Genomic DNA, 17,069 nt, shown 5'->3' with positions numbered 1-17,069 from the left:
CTTGTAGAATGCTGACCATCCTTGTAGAATGTTGACCTTGGGTAGGGTGCCTCTTTCCAAGAGCCGGTGCAGACTCGATGGGCTGAATGGCCCTCCTTCTGCACTGTAAATTCTATGATTCTATAACAGCACTGTGAATCCAACTACACGTCAGGGACTTGGTTCAAGAAGGCAGCTCACCACCACCTTCTGAAGGGCAACTAGTGATGGGCAATAAATGCCCCCATCCCATAAATGAATAAAGAAAAATGTGCCAATGAGATTCCAGATTCATATTCTCATTTTGATTGATTTTGAAATATGTTATTAGGATATGCTTGCGTAAAGGCTGTAAACTTAATTACAATGCTAGGGCTAAAGTTATAGCCTGTCTTTTATCTAAGGGGGGTTTGTTTTAAGTGGACTTTTCAAAATCAGTTAATTTTGTGCAAATAAAATCGTCCAATACAAATGCATACAATCTTCGATTTATTTATTAGCTGTAGATGGCTGGTAACACTTGTATAATATGGACCAAAACACAGATTGATCATTCATGCAATCATGCCAGTAGCCAATACATCACGATCAAGATATCCATGCAAATTGAAATGTCTAATTACAAAAAAATACATTTGATCAGATTTAAATAATCTGCTTATTACAGTACTAAAAAGATACAAATTAACACCTTTTGTAAAGCAAAATATATCAACACGTGTTCCCTTATCCTATTTGGGAATTATTGACAAATATTCTTATACTAACATCTTTGTGTGGCACATATTATGTAGTGTCTTTCATATCGTACAAATAGTATTACACCAGGATCAAACCTTGCACAAAGTATTAAACAAGGGCCTATGTGTGTTTTGTGTATGCCTTTTGGCAACTAAAAAATTTCAAAGCCCTGTATAAATGCACATTATCACACCCATACACATGGGCTGGTTTAGCACACTGGGCTAAATCGCTGGCTTTTGAAGCAGACCAAGGCAGGCCAGCAGCGTGGTTCAATTCCCGTACCAGCCTCCCCGAAACAGGCGCCAGAATGTGGCGACTAGGGGCTTTTTCACAGTAACTTCATTGAAGCCTACTCGTGACAATAAGTGATTTTCATTTTTTCATCTATTATCATTGACTTTGTTTTGCATTCCGAAAAATTACCCACTCCAAAATCAATGTGCATGTTCATCAGTGGCTTTCGACATTTAGAAAAGGTCAGCTGAAAGTAGGATAAACCACAGCAGTTGTGCTACAAGAGGAATTCAATCATGTATTACATTTGAGAATTTGACCTCCAAGTCACTGACTGAAATAGCTATCATTCCCAAAGACAGTTATTCAGGCGCACTAAAATTGTAGTGTTGAAACATGAGCCATGTCGAACCTTTTCACCTTGCACTCACCAGCACACTTCAAGATTGATTGATTTGATTTATTGGCATGAGTACTGAACCGAGGTACAGTGAAAAGTATTGTTCTGCGTACAGTCCAGACGGATCGCACCATACATGCTTGTATGAATGAATACCAATATGAGGGGGAAAGAACAATTTATAATCAGCATTCCCATCTCATTCAGTACAAGTTGTTTTCTCCATATTGACATTCTTGAACTCTCCTGATGAGGGCAAGACGAAAAGCTTCGACATCTCTTTTTTCAGCAATACTCAAATTCTGTAGTATCAAAAGACTTTTGTATAAACTGTTAAAATACAATTAAATCTATGAATTGAATATTCTTTAGTCTTGCATCATAGCCTTTTATCACTGTACAAAAGCAGTACTTTGTGTAATTTCTGTATGGCTTTTGTTATTTTAAGATCATCGCAGTTTTGTTCTTTTATGATTTTAAAAAACATATCTGCTTACATTTTCTGATATGTATTCAAAAGTACTTTTTAGACCTGTTGGGAAACATACCGTTATGTACTTTGTTTTAAATGTAAAACCAGATTTTTTGAAGAAAATGTGGATTTGAATTTTAAAATGTATTCTAATTCAATGTTGTCCAATGTTGTCATATAGTCACTAGCCAGGTATGGCTAATTGCATTTTGGCGAACAAGGAAACATTAGTGATAGGCACCACTATTGGGCATGTAAGATTAATTTGTATACATGAACCTTTTTTGGGGTAAAATGATGAAGAAAAGCACAGTGAGTATTTTTTGATTGCGAGTGTTTTACTTCTTTGGTTTACTTCTTTGGTACATGTTTGTTAAGTAAATATACAGGAAGTACATTTACCTGTATAGTATGAGTTTATGCGAGGCGTTTCTGCCAAAATTAATACAAATTGCTAAGTGTCATTAAAGCCAGACGTGTGGTTAGCAGTGACTTCTATTGACAACATTGTCCTAAGCACATACTCCATTTTATCCTCACTTAAAAATGTTTTAAATCCTGATAATTCCAAAGGAACCAAGACTGACAAGTTACCGCTAAAATTGAGGCACATTTCCAAATTCTAAATTCACAAATGGATTGATAAAACAACCTGAAAGTATTTTTGAGGACTATAGACCAAATTCAAAAAGGTTCATTCTAGCAGCTGTGGTTCATTCTAGCAGCTGTTAAGTGAACAGCATCCTTTGATACGCTGCAACATTTGCCGGAATTGTATTAGTCAAATATTACTAATCAACGTAGAGAAACAAAATCCTGGAAATACTCAGCAGGTTTAGCAGCATCTCTGGAGAGAAATATAGTTAACACTGAGTTCAATTGGATTCTTTTTCAGCACAACTATAACTTCTCCAAAAGGGAGTCATAATCAGACTCAAACGTTAACCGTTTCTCTCCCCACAGATAAATGCCTGACCTTTGAGCAATTGGTTTTTATTTCAGATTTCCAGCATCCGCATTTTTTTGCTTTAATTTTACTACTACAAACATTAGAGTATTTTGTGCAATTATTGTGATGAAAGTCTGAACTGTAGTGCGATGGCAGCCAAGTGCAAATGTTCCATCAATTAATTATCTTCCCTTCCAATAAGGCAAATATACCTTTGTAATTGCATTTGGCATAACTATGAAAGTGACTCCTTTTTCCCTGTCAGCTTGATTTTAAAAAGATATGGTAAATGCTATACTATGGCAGCAGTTAAAGGCAGTCGTTTGACTGCGTGTTTCAAGATCATGTTAGGGAACAGACTGAAGTAATGCTCCTAATTATCTTATTTTAATTCCCTTTCCTGCTAATTTCTCTCCCTTCTCCTGAAGGTGCCAAATCTTCAGCAGCAACAGGCCATCCATAATTTAGGGGTATTCATCTCAGATGGTGGATGTTGGCAGGTTGTTTGACAACCGAAGTCAGCATAATCAAACCCACGCCTATCCTCACTTATGCTATTAGGCATAATTCCACCAGTGACCAGGAGTGGGCACACACCCATTTACATACAGAGTAATATATTCTACACAGGAAAACATTAACCCAAATGTTAAAATATTGTTTTTTTTAAAAAAAATCAAATTACAGAACTACAACTGTTATTAATAATATTAATGAAGTACTTTAAACTGATGTGATCAAAGGAAATTGCTGCTTGGGCATGTACAGTTGCAGAGGAAAAAAGTGATTCATAAACTTTACAGTACGTGCTTCAATTTCAGCTCAAGCTCATTTAGTCATGCAGATATATTAAATATGATAATGCAGTTTATTGTAAACCAACTACAATTTTAAAAAAGTATGTAAACTGACAAAAACAGGTATACAAGTTGCAGCAGGTTTTGGGACTTGGATGATAATAATAATAACTTATTGTCACAAGTAGGCTTCAATGAAGTTACTGTGAAAAGCCCCTAGTTACCACATTCTGCCACCTGTTCAGGGAGGCCAGTATGGGAATTGAACTCGTGCTGCTGGCATTGTTCTGTCTTGCAAGCCATCTACTTAGCCCACTGTACTAAACAAGTCCCCAAGTAGTTAACAGAAATATAGAGTACTCCTTTGCCACTGGACCTAAAATCATAAATGCAGCTTTCACATCAGAATGAACAATATTTCTGTCAACCCAGTTTGTAAGTCCCAAAACCTGTTCCAACAGAATATTGGAGATTTGTTCTCCAACATTATCTAAAACTTAGGGCTTTGAAATTATATTGTAGAATACTTACAAACTACTTATATTGTAGAATAATTTCAAACTGAACTTGTCTGAAATTCCAATGAGTGTTTATAGTCAAGACATTTGAAGTAAATGGAATTAAGCTTCTATTAAAATAACAGGTCGAAGAATTTTGGTCAAACACAAATGGACAATTGTTGCATCCCAAATGAATAATTTTGGCGTTAAATGTGAAGTTTGAGGAAATATGGAGTGGCATTGGAGGCAGTTCAGAGGAGATTCACTAGGTTGATTCCAGAGTTGAAGGATCCTTTGTTCCGCCGTACCTGTTTTCTAGTGCGGCACGCCCCCGTAGGCAGTGGGATTCTCCGTCCCGGCAGCCGGCCAATGGGGTTTTCCATTGCGGGCACCCCCACGCCGTTGGGAAATCTGCGTACGTGAGTCTGCTGCCGGCGAACCGGAGGATCCCGCTGGAGAATCCAGCCCGAAGGGTTTGTTGTATGAAGTGGGATTAACAGTTTAGGCTTATATTCCATAGAGTTTAAGAAGAATGAGGGGAGATCAAATTGAGGTACACAAGGTGATAAAAGAAATGGATAAAGTAGAGGTGGAGCAGATATTTCCTCTTGTGGGCATTCTAGAACGAGAGATCTAGTCTTAGGCTAAGAGGTAGCAAATTTAAAACGGAGTTGAGGAGAAACTACTTTGCCCAAAGGGTTGCGAATCTGTGGAATTTGCTACCCCAGAATGCTATAGGTGCTGGGACAGTGAGTAAATTTAAGAAGGAGTTAAGACAGATTTTAATTGGTAATGGGCCGAAGGGTTATGGAGAACGGGTAGGACGGTGAAGTTAAGGCCAGGAAGAGGTCAGTCATGACCGAATGACGGAGCAGACTCCATTGTCCAAATGGTATAATTCTGCTCCAATATATCTTATGAATTTATGAAATCACAGATTGTAGAATCATGAAAGTGGAAGTTTAAGTTGAAAGTCTTGTGAATATCTACAACTTAAAAGAAATAAATTCCAGTCTACAAGATTTTTTTAAAAATTTAAAGTACCCAATGCTTTTTTTTCCCAATTAAGGTACAATTTAGCATGGCCAATCCACCTATCCTGCACATCTTTGGGTTGTGGAGATGATACCCACGCAGGTGCAGAGAGAATGTGCAAACTCCACATGGACAGTTACCTCAGGCCAGCATTGAACCTGGTCCTTCAGCGTCGTGAGGCAGCAGTGCTAACCACGGCTCCATCTGCCGCCCTCAAATCTACAATTTTTAATCCATACAAAGTAGGCCGATTTAATTAGCCTCCCACAGCTTAATATAAAATACATTCTTAGAAGCATTGCTAAATGCTACATTGATTTTAAATGACTCCCATTGATTACATGATTCAAGATTACATGATTACCTTATGATTAAAGTGCATTTTTTGCCAATTAAAAGTAGCAGGATTTTCCCATGTGTTCTCGACTCTTTCCTATTCCTTTTCATTGTGTGGCCACTCCCTTTTTATCACTTAATAACATTGCATTGGTCATTACAACACTTCTCGGAATGTTATTAGTGCAGTGCTTTTGAAATAGGTTCCTGTATATGTCCTCTGGGGAAAAAACAGTTTATTTTAGATACTGGCCAGATTACTTCCCTTCAAAGCATTGGAATTTTTGAAGACTGCTTCACCAAAATAAACTAAAAGACAAGCAGAAATCCATATCTATATGTAGCTGTTTAAAGAAAAAATGTAAATGTACATGACTATAGTTTATTCATTATAAAAACCCTCCCCCGTCATTGTTATGCAACTTATGCCACAAGCACTTATTTTGTAGTCCTGCATTTCAATTAAAAGTACTGCTCAATGTTTTAAACATTTGCCAGATATGCAATTGATAAATACCATGGGAGGTGACAATGCAAACAAATGGGGCTGGATTCTCTGCTGTCGGGATTCTCCGTTGCGCCGGCAGCGCACCCACGCCTCGGGATTTCCTGACAGCATGGGGCGCTCCACAATGGGAAATCCCATTGGTCGGCTGGTGGGACGAAGAATCCCAGCAGGGGGCGTGCCGCTAGAATCCCGCCGCCAACAGGGGCGTGCCGCTAGAATCCCGCTCACCATCTTTTCTGAATAATATGCAACTTTTGAAACCCCATGGACAATGCTACATCTCAGCAATGACAAAATATTGTAATCCACAAAATTACTTTTTTTAAAGTGTGCATTTATTAAAACTTATTGTAAAAGCCCATTTAACATCACACTAAAAGCAACAAATATTGACTGAAGTTGAGCTTCCTCATAAACTAAAAAAAAAACCATAGAGAATATTTACAATTCTACCCTCAGGATAACACTGGTTATATAAATTTGAAAGGATTTCACTTACCATACTTGGTGGTGTCTAGTTTACAACAATATTGATTACGTTTGACAACTGATATCAAATATTTGGCAACAAAAACAATTTTCAACCTTATAATGACCATTCAGCTATAATCACATTTAGCATTGCCAACCAATGACCTTGAGGGAACAAGATGAAGTGTAAAGGCCTATTAGTGTTTTTCATGTCTTAGGTAGAATATATTAAAGGCAACAAACACCAAGAATAACATTGATTCACTCCACTTTTACTGTATAAATTGATTTTTTTGTTATAGTTACAAAACACCAGTGATACATAGTTTGACACTGATGTTGTGGAGGTGGGAGGGTTGGTGGGTGGGTGGGTGGGGGGCTACAGAGGTGATAAGAACATCGTTGATTAACTACTTTGTCATACTGTATCATCAGATAACCACCGGGCTCCAATTGTGATTTAATAAATATGTGCATTCTATAAAAGTGTCAATAGTTTTCCTGTATTTCTGTAAACATTCTATTTCTTGCTTTACACGCTCCAATAGGTTTTAATTTTTTTTAAATATATGAATGGTGCAAGTTAAGTGTGTTTTCCCCCAAATGGAGGTAAAAGGGGAGTCTTATATGGAAGTACATAAGTGACAGTGAGATTACAGTACAAGTGATTCTGCATGCTTGAGTTATGTGGCAGAATACCATTTGACTATGGAGTGATCATGGCTAATAAAATATGAAGCACAGTTTGTTTAAAGATTAAGTTTCTTAATTCTGCAATATATAGATTGCAATTCTTTTTAAAGGATTCTTATTTATCCTTTGAAGACCCATGCAGGTATAAAAATTATAAAGGACCTAGTTGTACATTACGCTACCTATCCAGAAATGATGCATCCCACAAGCACCATCAACCTTCCACTGTCATCATGTAATCTTTTGGGAAAGAAAAAAAAAATCTGAAGCCCTTTTTAAGAAAGCAATTGTGGGGCTGGGGGTAACTCCAGTTTGAAGGAAAATTGGGTAGTGTACAGGGCGGTTAATCACCAGTTTTCTGTCCCTATGCTTGTTTGGCTGCAATCATCCAGTACCTGGGTGGGCTCATACGATGAGTATCAGCAAGCTATTCCATGTGGGGGTCACCACAGTCAAGTTTGATCCTGTCCTCATTTGATATCAACATATGCACTTTTTAGCAAGTATCATTGGATGATGATCGGGAAAGAAAACACTGACATCTTTTCTCCCTTTGCCTAGAGAAATTGGAACCAACTTTAGCGCCTGTCCCATTTTCCCATCTGAGATCAGCTGACTCAGCCTAAATGTGGGATTTAATATGGGGCCCATGTATATGTATGGTTCAGTATGGCTCCGTTTTAATACCTCACCTCTCCTGTCCATGATCTCTGCCTAGGGGGCAGAGGTGGTGGGAAACGTTGTGTATGTTGTGCTCTTTCAGGTGTCTGGTCTGAGTAAGCCGCTGGAAACTGTTGCAGAATGGTTTTAAACAATAGTGTATTTACTAATCAAATTAATTTCCAAACAATAAACATGCATTCCTTTATTCATATATGCCTTCAATTATTCTGGTGTTTCACATAGGCATTTGAGGTGCTGTATCTTTTCCCTTTAAACTGGACACAAATAATAATATTGTGCTATCAGGTACCTTGGATTTATCATAATGATAATAGTACTGGCTATTTATGTTAGTGTTTTGTAAACCAGCTACTTTGTAGTCACTGGATTTTCATAATAATAATGTGCACCAGCTATTTAAATTAGTGTTTTGTAAACCAGTTACTTGTAAAATTTCTGTTATCCCAGTTCAAGTGATTAGCCAGAACTTTTTGATGGTGGCAATGCCAGAAAAGTAGTGTTGAGTGATAGGTTCCTGGATCAACTTGGGGGAAGGTGCAAATTATTCTTTAAAAATTTTGTATGATAGCACCATCACAAAGTGAGAACACTCCGATTTGTTTACCTCCTTTTCTTTCCCCTTCTGAAGCTGCTGACTGATGTTGCGGTTTAGTTCCACAGGTACCAATAGTCCAAAATGCCCACTGTTCTTGTAGAGTTGGCATGGTATTCCAAAAAGGGTGGGCATCAGAACAGAGTCCAATTCTTGAACGTGCATGACCCAGTGGGGTCACTGGAAGCCTGAGCTGATTTCTGCCTGCATCGCTCGGTTGGTCAAGGCCAAATGTAGTGTATAAAACTGTCCAGGCTACAATGAGAAATTACCAGATGTCAAACTCAAGACCTTCAGGGCAAGATTCTCTGGCCTCACCACAGCAGGTTCTTGGCTCCAGAGGTGGCCTGCCGTTGGCCAGTAGCAGGATCTTCTGGTCCCACCGCTGTCAATGGGATTTCTCATTGAATCCACCCCATGCCGCTGGGAAACCTATGGCATTGGCAGGTCCAGACGCGGCTGGGAAACCCATGGCAGGGGTGCGCCATTGGCAGGTCCAGACACGTCTGGGAAACCCATGGCAGGGGTGCGCCATTGGCAGGTCCAGACACGGCTGGGAAACCCATGGCAGGGGTGTGCCGTTGGCAGGTCCAGACGCGGCTGGGAAACCCATGGCAGGGGTGTGACGTTGGCAGGTCCAGACGCGGCTGGGAAACCCATGGCAGGGGTGCGCCGTTGGCAGGACCAGAAGATCTGCCGGCATGAACAGGTGGAAGATCTCACCATCTGATCATAGCTCTACACCAAGTTGGTGCATTTACTCACTACGCCGTAAGGAATGTTCTGATTGTTCTTCAAGCTACATATCAATTTTCGTTTCTCTGGCAGGGATAGTAAAGTAATAATAGAAGGAAACAGAAAGCAAATGGGTGTATGGCACCCCCAATACCCATTTTAAAAATCAAGCACTTCCTTTGCTGGATCCAGCCAGATTATAAAAGAAATGAAAATTGAAGTTTTCAATTGCATCTACTGAATTACATTGAGGAGGTAAAAGAGACAGGTTACATTTAAAACCTTAGCATGAAATTTTCCTTTTTTAAAAGAAAAGAACTGCGCACAATGTGATTATTAATTAAAAACCATTTGATCCAGTTGTGATTCATCATCCTTTCCAAACTTGTTTTCTTGCCATTGTCTTCGCAGCTGTATTATTTCCCTACCAAACCATTCATGTAACCTGGTAAAACTGACTGTCCCTGCTGTTGTATTGTTATCCTGGGTGAGTATCAGACCACCAGTCGCAGATGTTATCCCTCCTGTTCCTGATCTCCTCCTAGGGGGAAGAGGTGGCGGTAAGCGTTGAGTATGTAGGGGTCTTTCAAGTGCTTGTTCTGAGAAATATTTTGAGATATCAGTATTATCATGAACAGCATGTGCTTTGCCATTCAATTCAGCATCAATAATTTGATTTGGTGTAGTATTCCAGGAGACATAGCCATTCTCCTTAACAGGAGCCCTACAAGGTACAGAGAAATTATGCGAGATTAGTGATGTATTATGAGGATTGATTGCTTGCTTTCGCACAAGTGGTTTTCTCTGGTTTTTGCGACTGCTGGGTCTGTTTTGCTGCATCTCTTCCAATTGCTTTTCAAGTTCCTTCACAACAATTCTCATATAGTCAAAGCTTGCACGAGATAAAGCTTTAACCCAGGACTCCATTTCTCCCTGGCCTTCAGCAGCCATTTTATATGTCCGTGATTTGACACTGTCGAACTTGATTGCAAATGCATAATCCTCTGAAGATTCACACAACTCCACAGTACATCCTTCAAGTATAATCACTCCAATTGGGTCTCTACTGTCCTTTTCTTCAAAGTAAAAAAACAGATTTCCCTTCAAAACAAACCAGCGCCTGTGGTAAGCAGTGTTCCGTTCTCCCTTCTTATGCAAGTATCCAGTCTTGTCAGAAGGAGAATCACAGGTGGCATAGTATGCCACACTTCGTTCATTTAACTTCATGCTTCAGTTTCTACAAATCAAAAAAAAAGATATCTGAAATGGAGGATACAGTTATTCTGCCAAAACAATTAAAGAATTACTGTAAAATGCAAACCTCTGGCATGCAGATTTGGTTACATTTCAGGGGCAAGTTTTGTGAAAATGGCACCAGTAGCATTATCAACAAAAGCAGTACTCCCATCTCATGGAAGAGGAAATAAATCCTCCTCGTAGTTGATGTGTTGAATTTTCTGAGAAGTAGAGTAAACAAACATACTGGGACACAGTAGCATGAAGGTACTCAGGAAATATCTAAACGAAAGGATGTGCATACAGATATACTTAGTAAATTCTACCTGCTTCGTAATCGAATGACATGAAATATGAAATAGGAGAGGTGGAATTGTTTATGTCAAAGTGCCACATGGAGGCTTAAGAGCTCTAGATATACTTAAATCCTTGAAACAACCAGTGTGAGGTGTAGCTTTAAATTTAAAGGATGGATAATGTGTTGTTAATATTCGGTCCACTATTTTATCGTGGGTGTTTGGGCGGGAAAGTGGAGCGAGTCCACAAAAGATCAGCCATGATCTCATTTAATGGCGGAGCAGGCTCGAAGAGCCAGATGGCCTATTCCTGCTCCTAGTTCTTATGTTCTTATTTAATTAGGCCATTTATCTTACTGTGGTAAATGCTCAAATGGCAATGTCACAAAGGGTATTTTCTATACTCTAATAATATGAACAATAATTTTAATTTTATAAATTGCATGTTGTGGTGGCATATCATCAGGAGTTATCTTAGGGTGGTGAACTTAAAGGGGGAAGAGATGCAAAAACAGAGGTTTTGATACAGTAACTGAGAAACAGTTTCCAGTCACACACAGGTCAGTAATCAGATTCCAGTTTCAGGAAAATGGGAAAAGCAGCTGCAGCTTCAGGGCACCACACGTTAGGAAGATTGCAATGACATTAGAGAGGATGTTGAAAAAATTCAGGAGTTGATCCCGGGTATGAGGAACAGTTAGTTAGATAGATTGATTGGAGAAGTTATGACTGCTTTCCTCGGAGACGGTTGAGAAGAGATTTGATAGAGGTATTTCAAAATCATGAAGGGTCCAGATAGACTAGAGAGGGAGAAACTGAGACTAGATAGGAAGAAACTATTCCCATTCGTGGTAGAAGCGAGAACTTGAACTACAAGGTAACTGGCAAAAGAAGCAACGACTACGTGAGCAAAAACATTTTCACACGGCTAGTGATTAGGACCTGGAACACCCGAGAGAGTGTGGTGGAGACAAATTTATCGAAGCATTCAGGAGAGTTTGGATTACTATCTCTAAAGGAAGGCTGTGCAGGGTTACAAGGAGATTGGCACTAGGTGAACTGTTCCTTCAGAGAGCTGGCAGCGACGCCATAGGCCAAATGGCCTCATTTGTGCTGTGCTGCAACTATTCTAAGATTTCTAAGAGGAAGTATTTTCTGGGTGGCACAGTAGCAAGCACTGCTGCCTAAGGTGCTGAGGACCCGGGTTCGATCCCGGCTCTGGGTCACTGTCCGTGTGGAGTTTGCACATTCTCCACGTGTCTGTGTGGGTTTCACCCCCACAACCCAAAGATGTGCAGGTTAGGTGGACTGGTGAGGAATTACCCCATAATTGGGAAAAACAAATAATTGGGTACTCTAAATTTATAGAAAAAAGTATTTTCTTTTTACATGCATGTTGTTGTAATCTAGAATGCACCACCGGAAAGTGCAGGGTGTGGGACTCATAGCCATGGATACTAACTCTGTCAATAGTGAATGTTACTGCTGTTCTGTGGATCCATAGCATTTAGCCGAAGTGTATAAAATTGGAATAGGAAGAGACAATGTTGCCAATTTTTCATTCTACATCCATTTTTAAATGAAAATCGAAATCTTTTGCTTTGCTTCAGTTATTCCTCACTTTGACCTTTATTCAGCTTCAATAAAAATGTAAATGTCACCACAGTCCGCTTTCCCTTTTGGGAGAGAGCTGACCGGTGGTGATTTAACCTGAGGGTCACCACACCTCAGGCGAGGGACAAGTTTGAGAAGGTGAGGGTGATGAATAACCTCAGCTGGTACAGGATGCTGTTTCTTAGTGTTAGATTCTTAGTGATAGATCCTGAATACTGTCAATCCAAAACAGGTCCCAAATAACACAGCCCAGGCTCCCTATGAACATCCAAGAGAGAGCAGGGCAAGGACACAATTTTAGAAAGGACAGTGTGCAAGAAACTGTAATTAAATATTCAGCCTTGTGTGTGAAACCCTTTGCTTTGTAATTAACACAAGAGATTCCTCTGAATGCCCAAGAAATCATAAGCAACATTATATACTTTGGCATTTAAAGTTTCTTTAAAGAGCTTTGGAACATTGTAACACAGAGAGGATATTTGACCCATTACTTCTTTGGTGAAGCAATCCCAAAATAATTCAACTGATGCACTCTTCTCACAACCAGTGTTGTTAGGGTAGGAAACAGTTAAAGTCAAGGAATGTTTATATTGGTGACTGCAGGCAGCACGGTGGCACAGTGGGTTAGCCCTGATGCCTCACGGCGCCGAGGTCCCAGGTTCGATCCCGGCTTGGGGTCACTGTCCATGTGGAGTTTGCACATTCTCCCTGTGTTTGCGTGGGTTTCACCCCACAACCCAAAGATGTGCAGGGTAGGTGGATTGGCCACGCTAAATTATCCCTTAATTGGAAAAAAAAAATGAATTGGGTACTCTAAATATATTTTTAAAATAAGAAAAAAAAAAGGTGTAATGGGGGTTGGAGTTTTGTCATTGGGAATAAAGCGCTTCCTGGAAAAGTCGGTTTCTTTATTACCAACTAGTCATTGGTGTTTCAAATGTTTCTTCCTTTGCCTCAAATATTTATCTAATGGTCCCTTAAAAGGTGATATGGTCACTATTTTTAGTCGTTCCCTGTGGGAAAGCATTTCATGCACCATCAAACATCTGTTAAGAAATCTCTTCCAACCTCACTCGCTTGTGTTAATGATTTTAAATTTATGACCTCCTGGTCACAAGTCCCCAGCAGGGGCTTTACGTGGTTTAGTTTACTAAATAGTTCAACTAAAAATTTCTCTTGCCCGTCCCTGCTCAAATAGAAACAGTTCGGTCTCAGTCTTTCTTCATCCCCAGTACCATCCTGGTGAATTAGTGGCTCCAACTGTTGTGCCATGTAGGTCACCCAAGTGTGCCGCGAGAGAAGATTAAAAGCTAATTCAGGTCTGTTTTTACAAAATAAGACTAACCGTTGCCTGCCACTCTGTGGTCAGCATCGCAAAGCCCAGAGGAATCTTGGGCCACCTGCGCACGCCGGCCACAAACGGGCTGCCCATGTGCTGTTTGGATTCTTAATGTCAAGTCAGGCCTGAGCATGCCTGACCAGCATAAAAAATATCAACTGCACATGGGTTAGGTGGATTGGCCATGCTAAATTGCCCGTAGTGTCCTAATAAAAGCAAGGTTGGGGGAGGGGGGGGGGGGGGGGGGGGGGGGGGGGGGGGGGGGGGGGGGGGGGGGGGGGGGGGGTGGGGGGTTGTTGGGTTACGGGTATAGGGTGGATACGTGGGTTTGAGTAGGGTGATCATGGCTCGGCACAACATTGAGGGCCAAAGGGCCTGTTCTGTGCTGTACTGTTCTATGTTCTATATGCAATTCATTACTGGCCAGCACATGTATGGAAGGTCCAAGGTGCATCAGAACTTAAGAGATGCCAAAAGTACCCATGCACGTGTGCAAAAAGTGAAAAAAGGGTGTAAAAACCCAGAGAGAAGCAGGAAAGGCAGAGGTGGAAAGAACAGGAGAGGACACAGAGAGAAGTAAAAAATAAAGTTACCAGTAAGGAAAGATGACAGAAGTAAGAAACTGGACACAATAAAACAAAGAAAAAGGAGAAACATGCTCTAACTAGAGAACGGGTGGCGAGGAGCAGACCTTAAGTAAAGTGGGCTTGGAAGAAGCCCTAGTAGCTGATGAGATTTCAGACATCCCAAAGATCACCAAAGGTTGGTAGCTCCATGCCCCCAGACTACTTTTGTAGTAGTAGTGCTCTGCTTGGCGCAGCTGAAATTGTACTTGTAAGTTGATGCTCGAGGAAATTTATTGTGGAGCGAGTTTGACCAAAGTTTACCATGGATAATTTCCTGAAGTGAATAATCGCACTCTGATTGAGATGTAGCCGAAACAACAGAATCAGAGGAGAAAAAAGTGAGGTTTATACATCGACAGTACAGCGATAGCTACTTGGTCTTTGGATTTTTGTGGACTGGTGATGCCCTTGACCTTCCCCATAACACCTAATTTGCAGGGGGAATCTCTCAAATGCTGCAATGTACCAAGTGAGTCGAAGTGCCATTTCAATACAAAACACTGTCCATTCTCCAGCAAGTTACAGTACTTCAAGCATGGGCGGCACAGTGGTTAACACTGCTGCCTAACAGCACCGGGGACCCGGGTTCAATTCCAGCCTTGGGTCACGTTTTCCACGACGGGTTTCCTCCGGGTGCTCCGGTTTCCTCCCACAGTCCAAAGATGTGCAGGTTAAGTGAATTTGTCATGCTCAAAATTTCCCCTAGGTGTCCAAAAGGTAAGGTTGGGTTACTGGGTTGTGTGGATAGGGCGGGAGCGCTTTCAGAGGGTCGGAGCAGACTTGATGGTTTGAATGGCATCCTTCTGCTTTGTAGGGATTCTATGTGCTTGAGAGAACAAAATGTAAAGCAAAATCAACATTTGACGGAGTGTGTGCAGGTTTAGGAAGACTCGACTGGATCAGTGATCTATTTAGTTTACTTCCTTTTGAATCATCAAAGAAGTTGTCATTCGGAATTTGCAGAGCTCTGGATGGGTCTTACAGTGAAACTGAGGTTTGCAGAGATGTCTCGGGACACATTTTTGTTGTCTGTGGAACAAGAATATCCATCTTGCCCTATTGCAGTGCTTTTACCGTTTCCCACATCCTACCTGTGTAAGTTGGTGTTCTCAACATTGGTTTATGTAAAAAAACAAAAAGGAGGGAGTGTCTGTCAGTGGTGCAAGGCCTGCAAGTTGCCCTGTCAACAGTTCCTCCTCAGATCAAGAGTTTATGCTCACAAGGGCAGGCCCAGGTGTCACATTAACATTGTTGGTAAGGTATTACTCGCAGTATTTCCTTCACTTTCACATTGAGAAATGCAGACTTTGACATGCAACTGGTGATAAGGCTTTCCATGTAAACTCCTTAAGCTAATGAAAATTGCATTAGATGATAGCCGGACATATTTGTTTTTGGAGGTTTCAGAGATAAAAGGCTTTTGTTTGAGGGCAGTTCAGTTGGAGGAAATAGGAGGTGTGCCTCAAATGTCATTTGTTGTAAGGTTTGCCACGACATTAAAAATGGTCAGGAACCACTGCACTCAAGGTTCCCTCCACACAGAGGTTCCCAAAATTCCATAATGTACTCTAACTGTGACCTAGCACGGTAGCACTAGTGGATAGCAATATGGCTTCACAGCACCAGGGTCACAGGTTCGATTTCCCGCTGGGTCACTGCCTGTGTGGAGTCTGCACATTCTCGCAGTGTCTGCATGGGTTTCCTCCGGGTGCTCTGGTCTCCTCCCACAGTCCAAAGACGTGCAGGTTAGGTGGACTGGCCATGATAAATTGCCCTTAGTGATCAAAAAGGTTAGGAGGGGTTATTGGGCTACGGGGATAGGGTGGAAGTGAGAGCTTAAGTGGGTCGGTGCAGACTCAAAGGGCTGAATGGCCTCCTTCTGCACTGTATGTTCTATGTTCTAACTAGAGTTACAAATGTATTATTTCTTTATCAGTCTGTAACAAAACTTTGCAACTGAAATAATATATATCCCTTTAAACCCTTTTGTACATCACACTAAAAAGAGAAACAGGGTATCTATCAGAAACAAAAAAAATGCTGGAAACACTCAGCTGCCCAGCAATTCATGAAGTGAGTGGGACATGTTTCCTCCATATATGCTCCAAGAACCAGAAGAAATTACATGATGAACAATATATATATTTTTTTTTAAAACACAAGGAGACAAATAGCTTACAGTTCTGTTGAAGCATTCAGGACTAAAACAGAACTGGTTTGTGACCTGCCTGCTTAGCCGAGTGTTTCAAGAACTTTTGAGTTGTCGGTCAGATTTCCAGCATCTGCAGATTTAAAAAAGTTTTGTTTTCTTTGATCTGCCTCCCACCACAAACTGAGGTCCACACGCCCAGATCTAAAAGATCCCATGGGATTCAAAGAAGAGCAGAATTGTCGGCAGTGTTATGGTCAACATCACAAAAAGATTATTTGGTCACTACCACATTGCTGTTTCATCGCCTCCAATAGGCCAGTTCAAGCTTCAGCCTATATGAGGAAATGAGTATTTGAGGACCAGGGTCTCAAACATGAGAATGTTATGGTTTGCCAGGTAGCAGTGATCTTCATGCACACCCGGGGGGAAAGAGTGCACCCCGGGAGGGGGGGGGGGGGTGAGTGCACACCCGGGGGTGGGGGGGTGCAGTGCACACCCGGGGGGGGGGTGAGTGCACACCCGGGGGGGTGGGGGGGGTGAGTGCACACCCGGGGGATGGGGGGGGGGGGGTGGTGCCACCCTGGGGGGTGTGCACACCCGGGAGGGGGGGGGGGGTGTGGTGCACACCCGGGGGGGGGGGGTGTGAGTGCAACACCCGGGGAGGGGGGGGTGGTTAG

At 41.3% G+C, this 17,069-nt stretch overlaps 1 protein-coding gene across 1 annotated transcript; it reads right to left on the bottom strand.

Annotated features, from left to right (window-relative positions):
• Positions 1–451: 451 nt before the first annotated feature.
• Positions 452–16,740, bottom strand: pheta1 (PH domain containing endocytic trafficking adaptor 1). The gene is made up of 2 exons (XM_038787594.1): positions 16,469–16,740; positions 452–10,366 (listed from the first exon to the last, which is right to left on the bottom strand). Exon 2 carries the CDS (start codon positions 10,354–10,356, stop codon positions 9,466–9,468), a length of 891 nt encoding a protein of 296 aa, XP_038643522.1. The 5' UTR covers positions 10,357–10,366; positions 16,469–16,740; the 3' UTR covers positions 452–9,465.
• Positions 16,741–17,069: the final 329 nt, after the last annotated feature.

This window comes from Scyliorhinus canicula, chromosome 1 (assembly GCF_902713615.1).
Source record: "Scyliorhinus canicula chromosome 1, sScyCan1.1, whole genome shotgun sequence".
Lineage (NCBI taxonomy): Eukaryota > Metazoa > Chordata > Chondrichthyes > Carcharhiniformes > Scyliorhinidae > Scyliorhinus > Scyliorhinus canicula.
The sequence above is the reverse complement of the archived record's forward strand: the minus strand, read 5'-3'. Positions and strand labels throughout refer to the sequence as shown.

Bases quoted from the DNA above. Each gene is read 5' to 3' on its own strand.
- pheta1 (XM_038787594.1), bottom strand. From the start codon at position 10,356: ATGAAGTTAAATGAACGAAGTGTGGCATACTATGCCACCTGTGATTCT.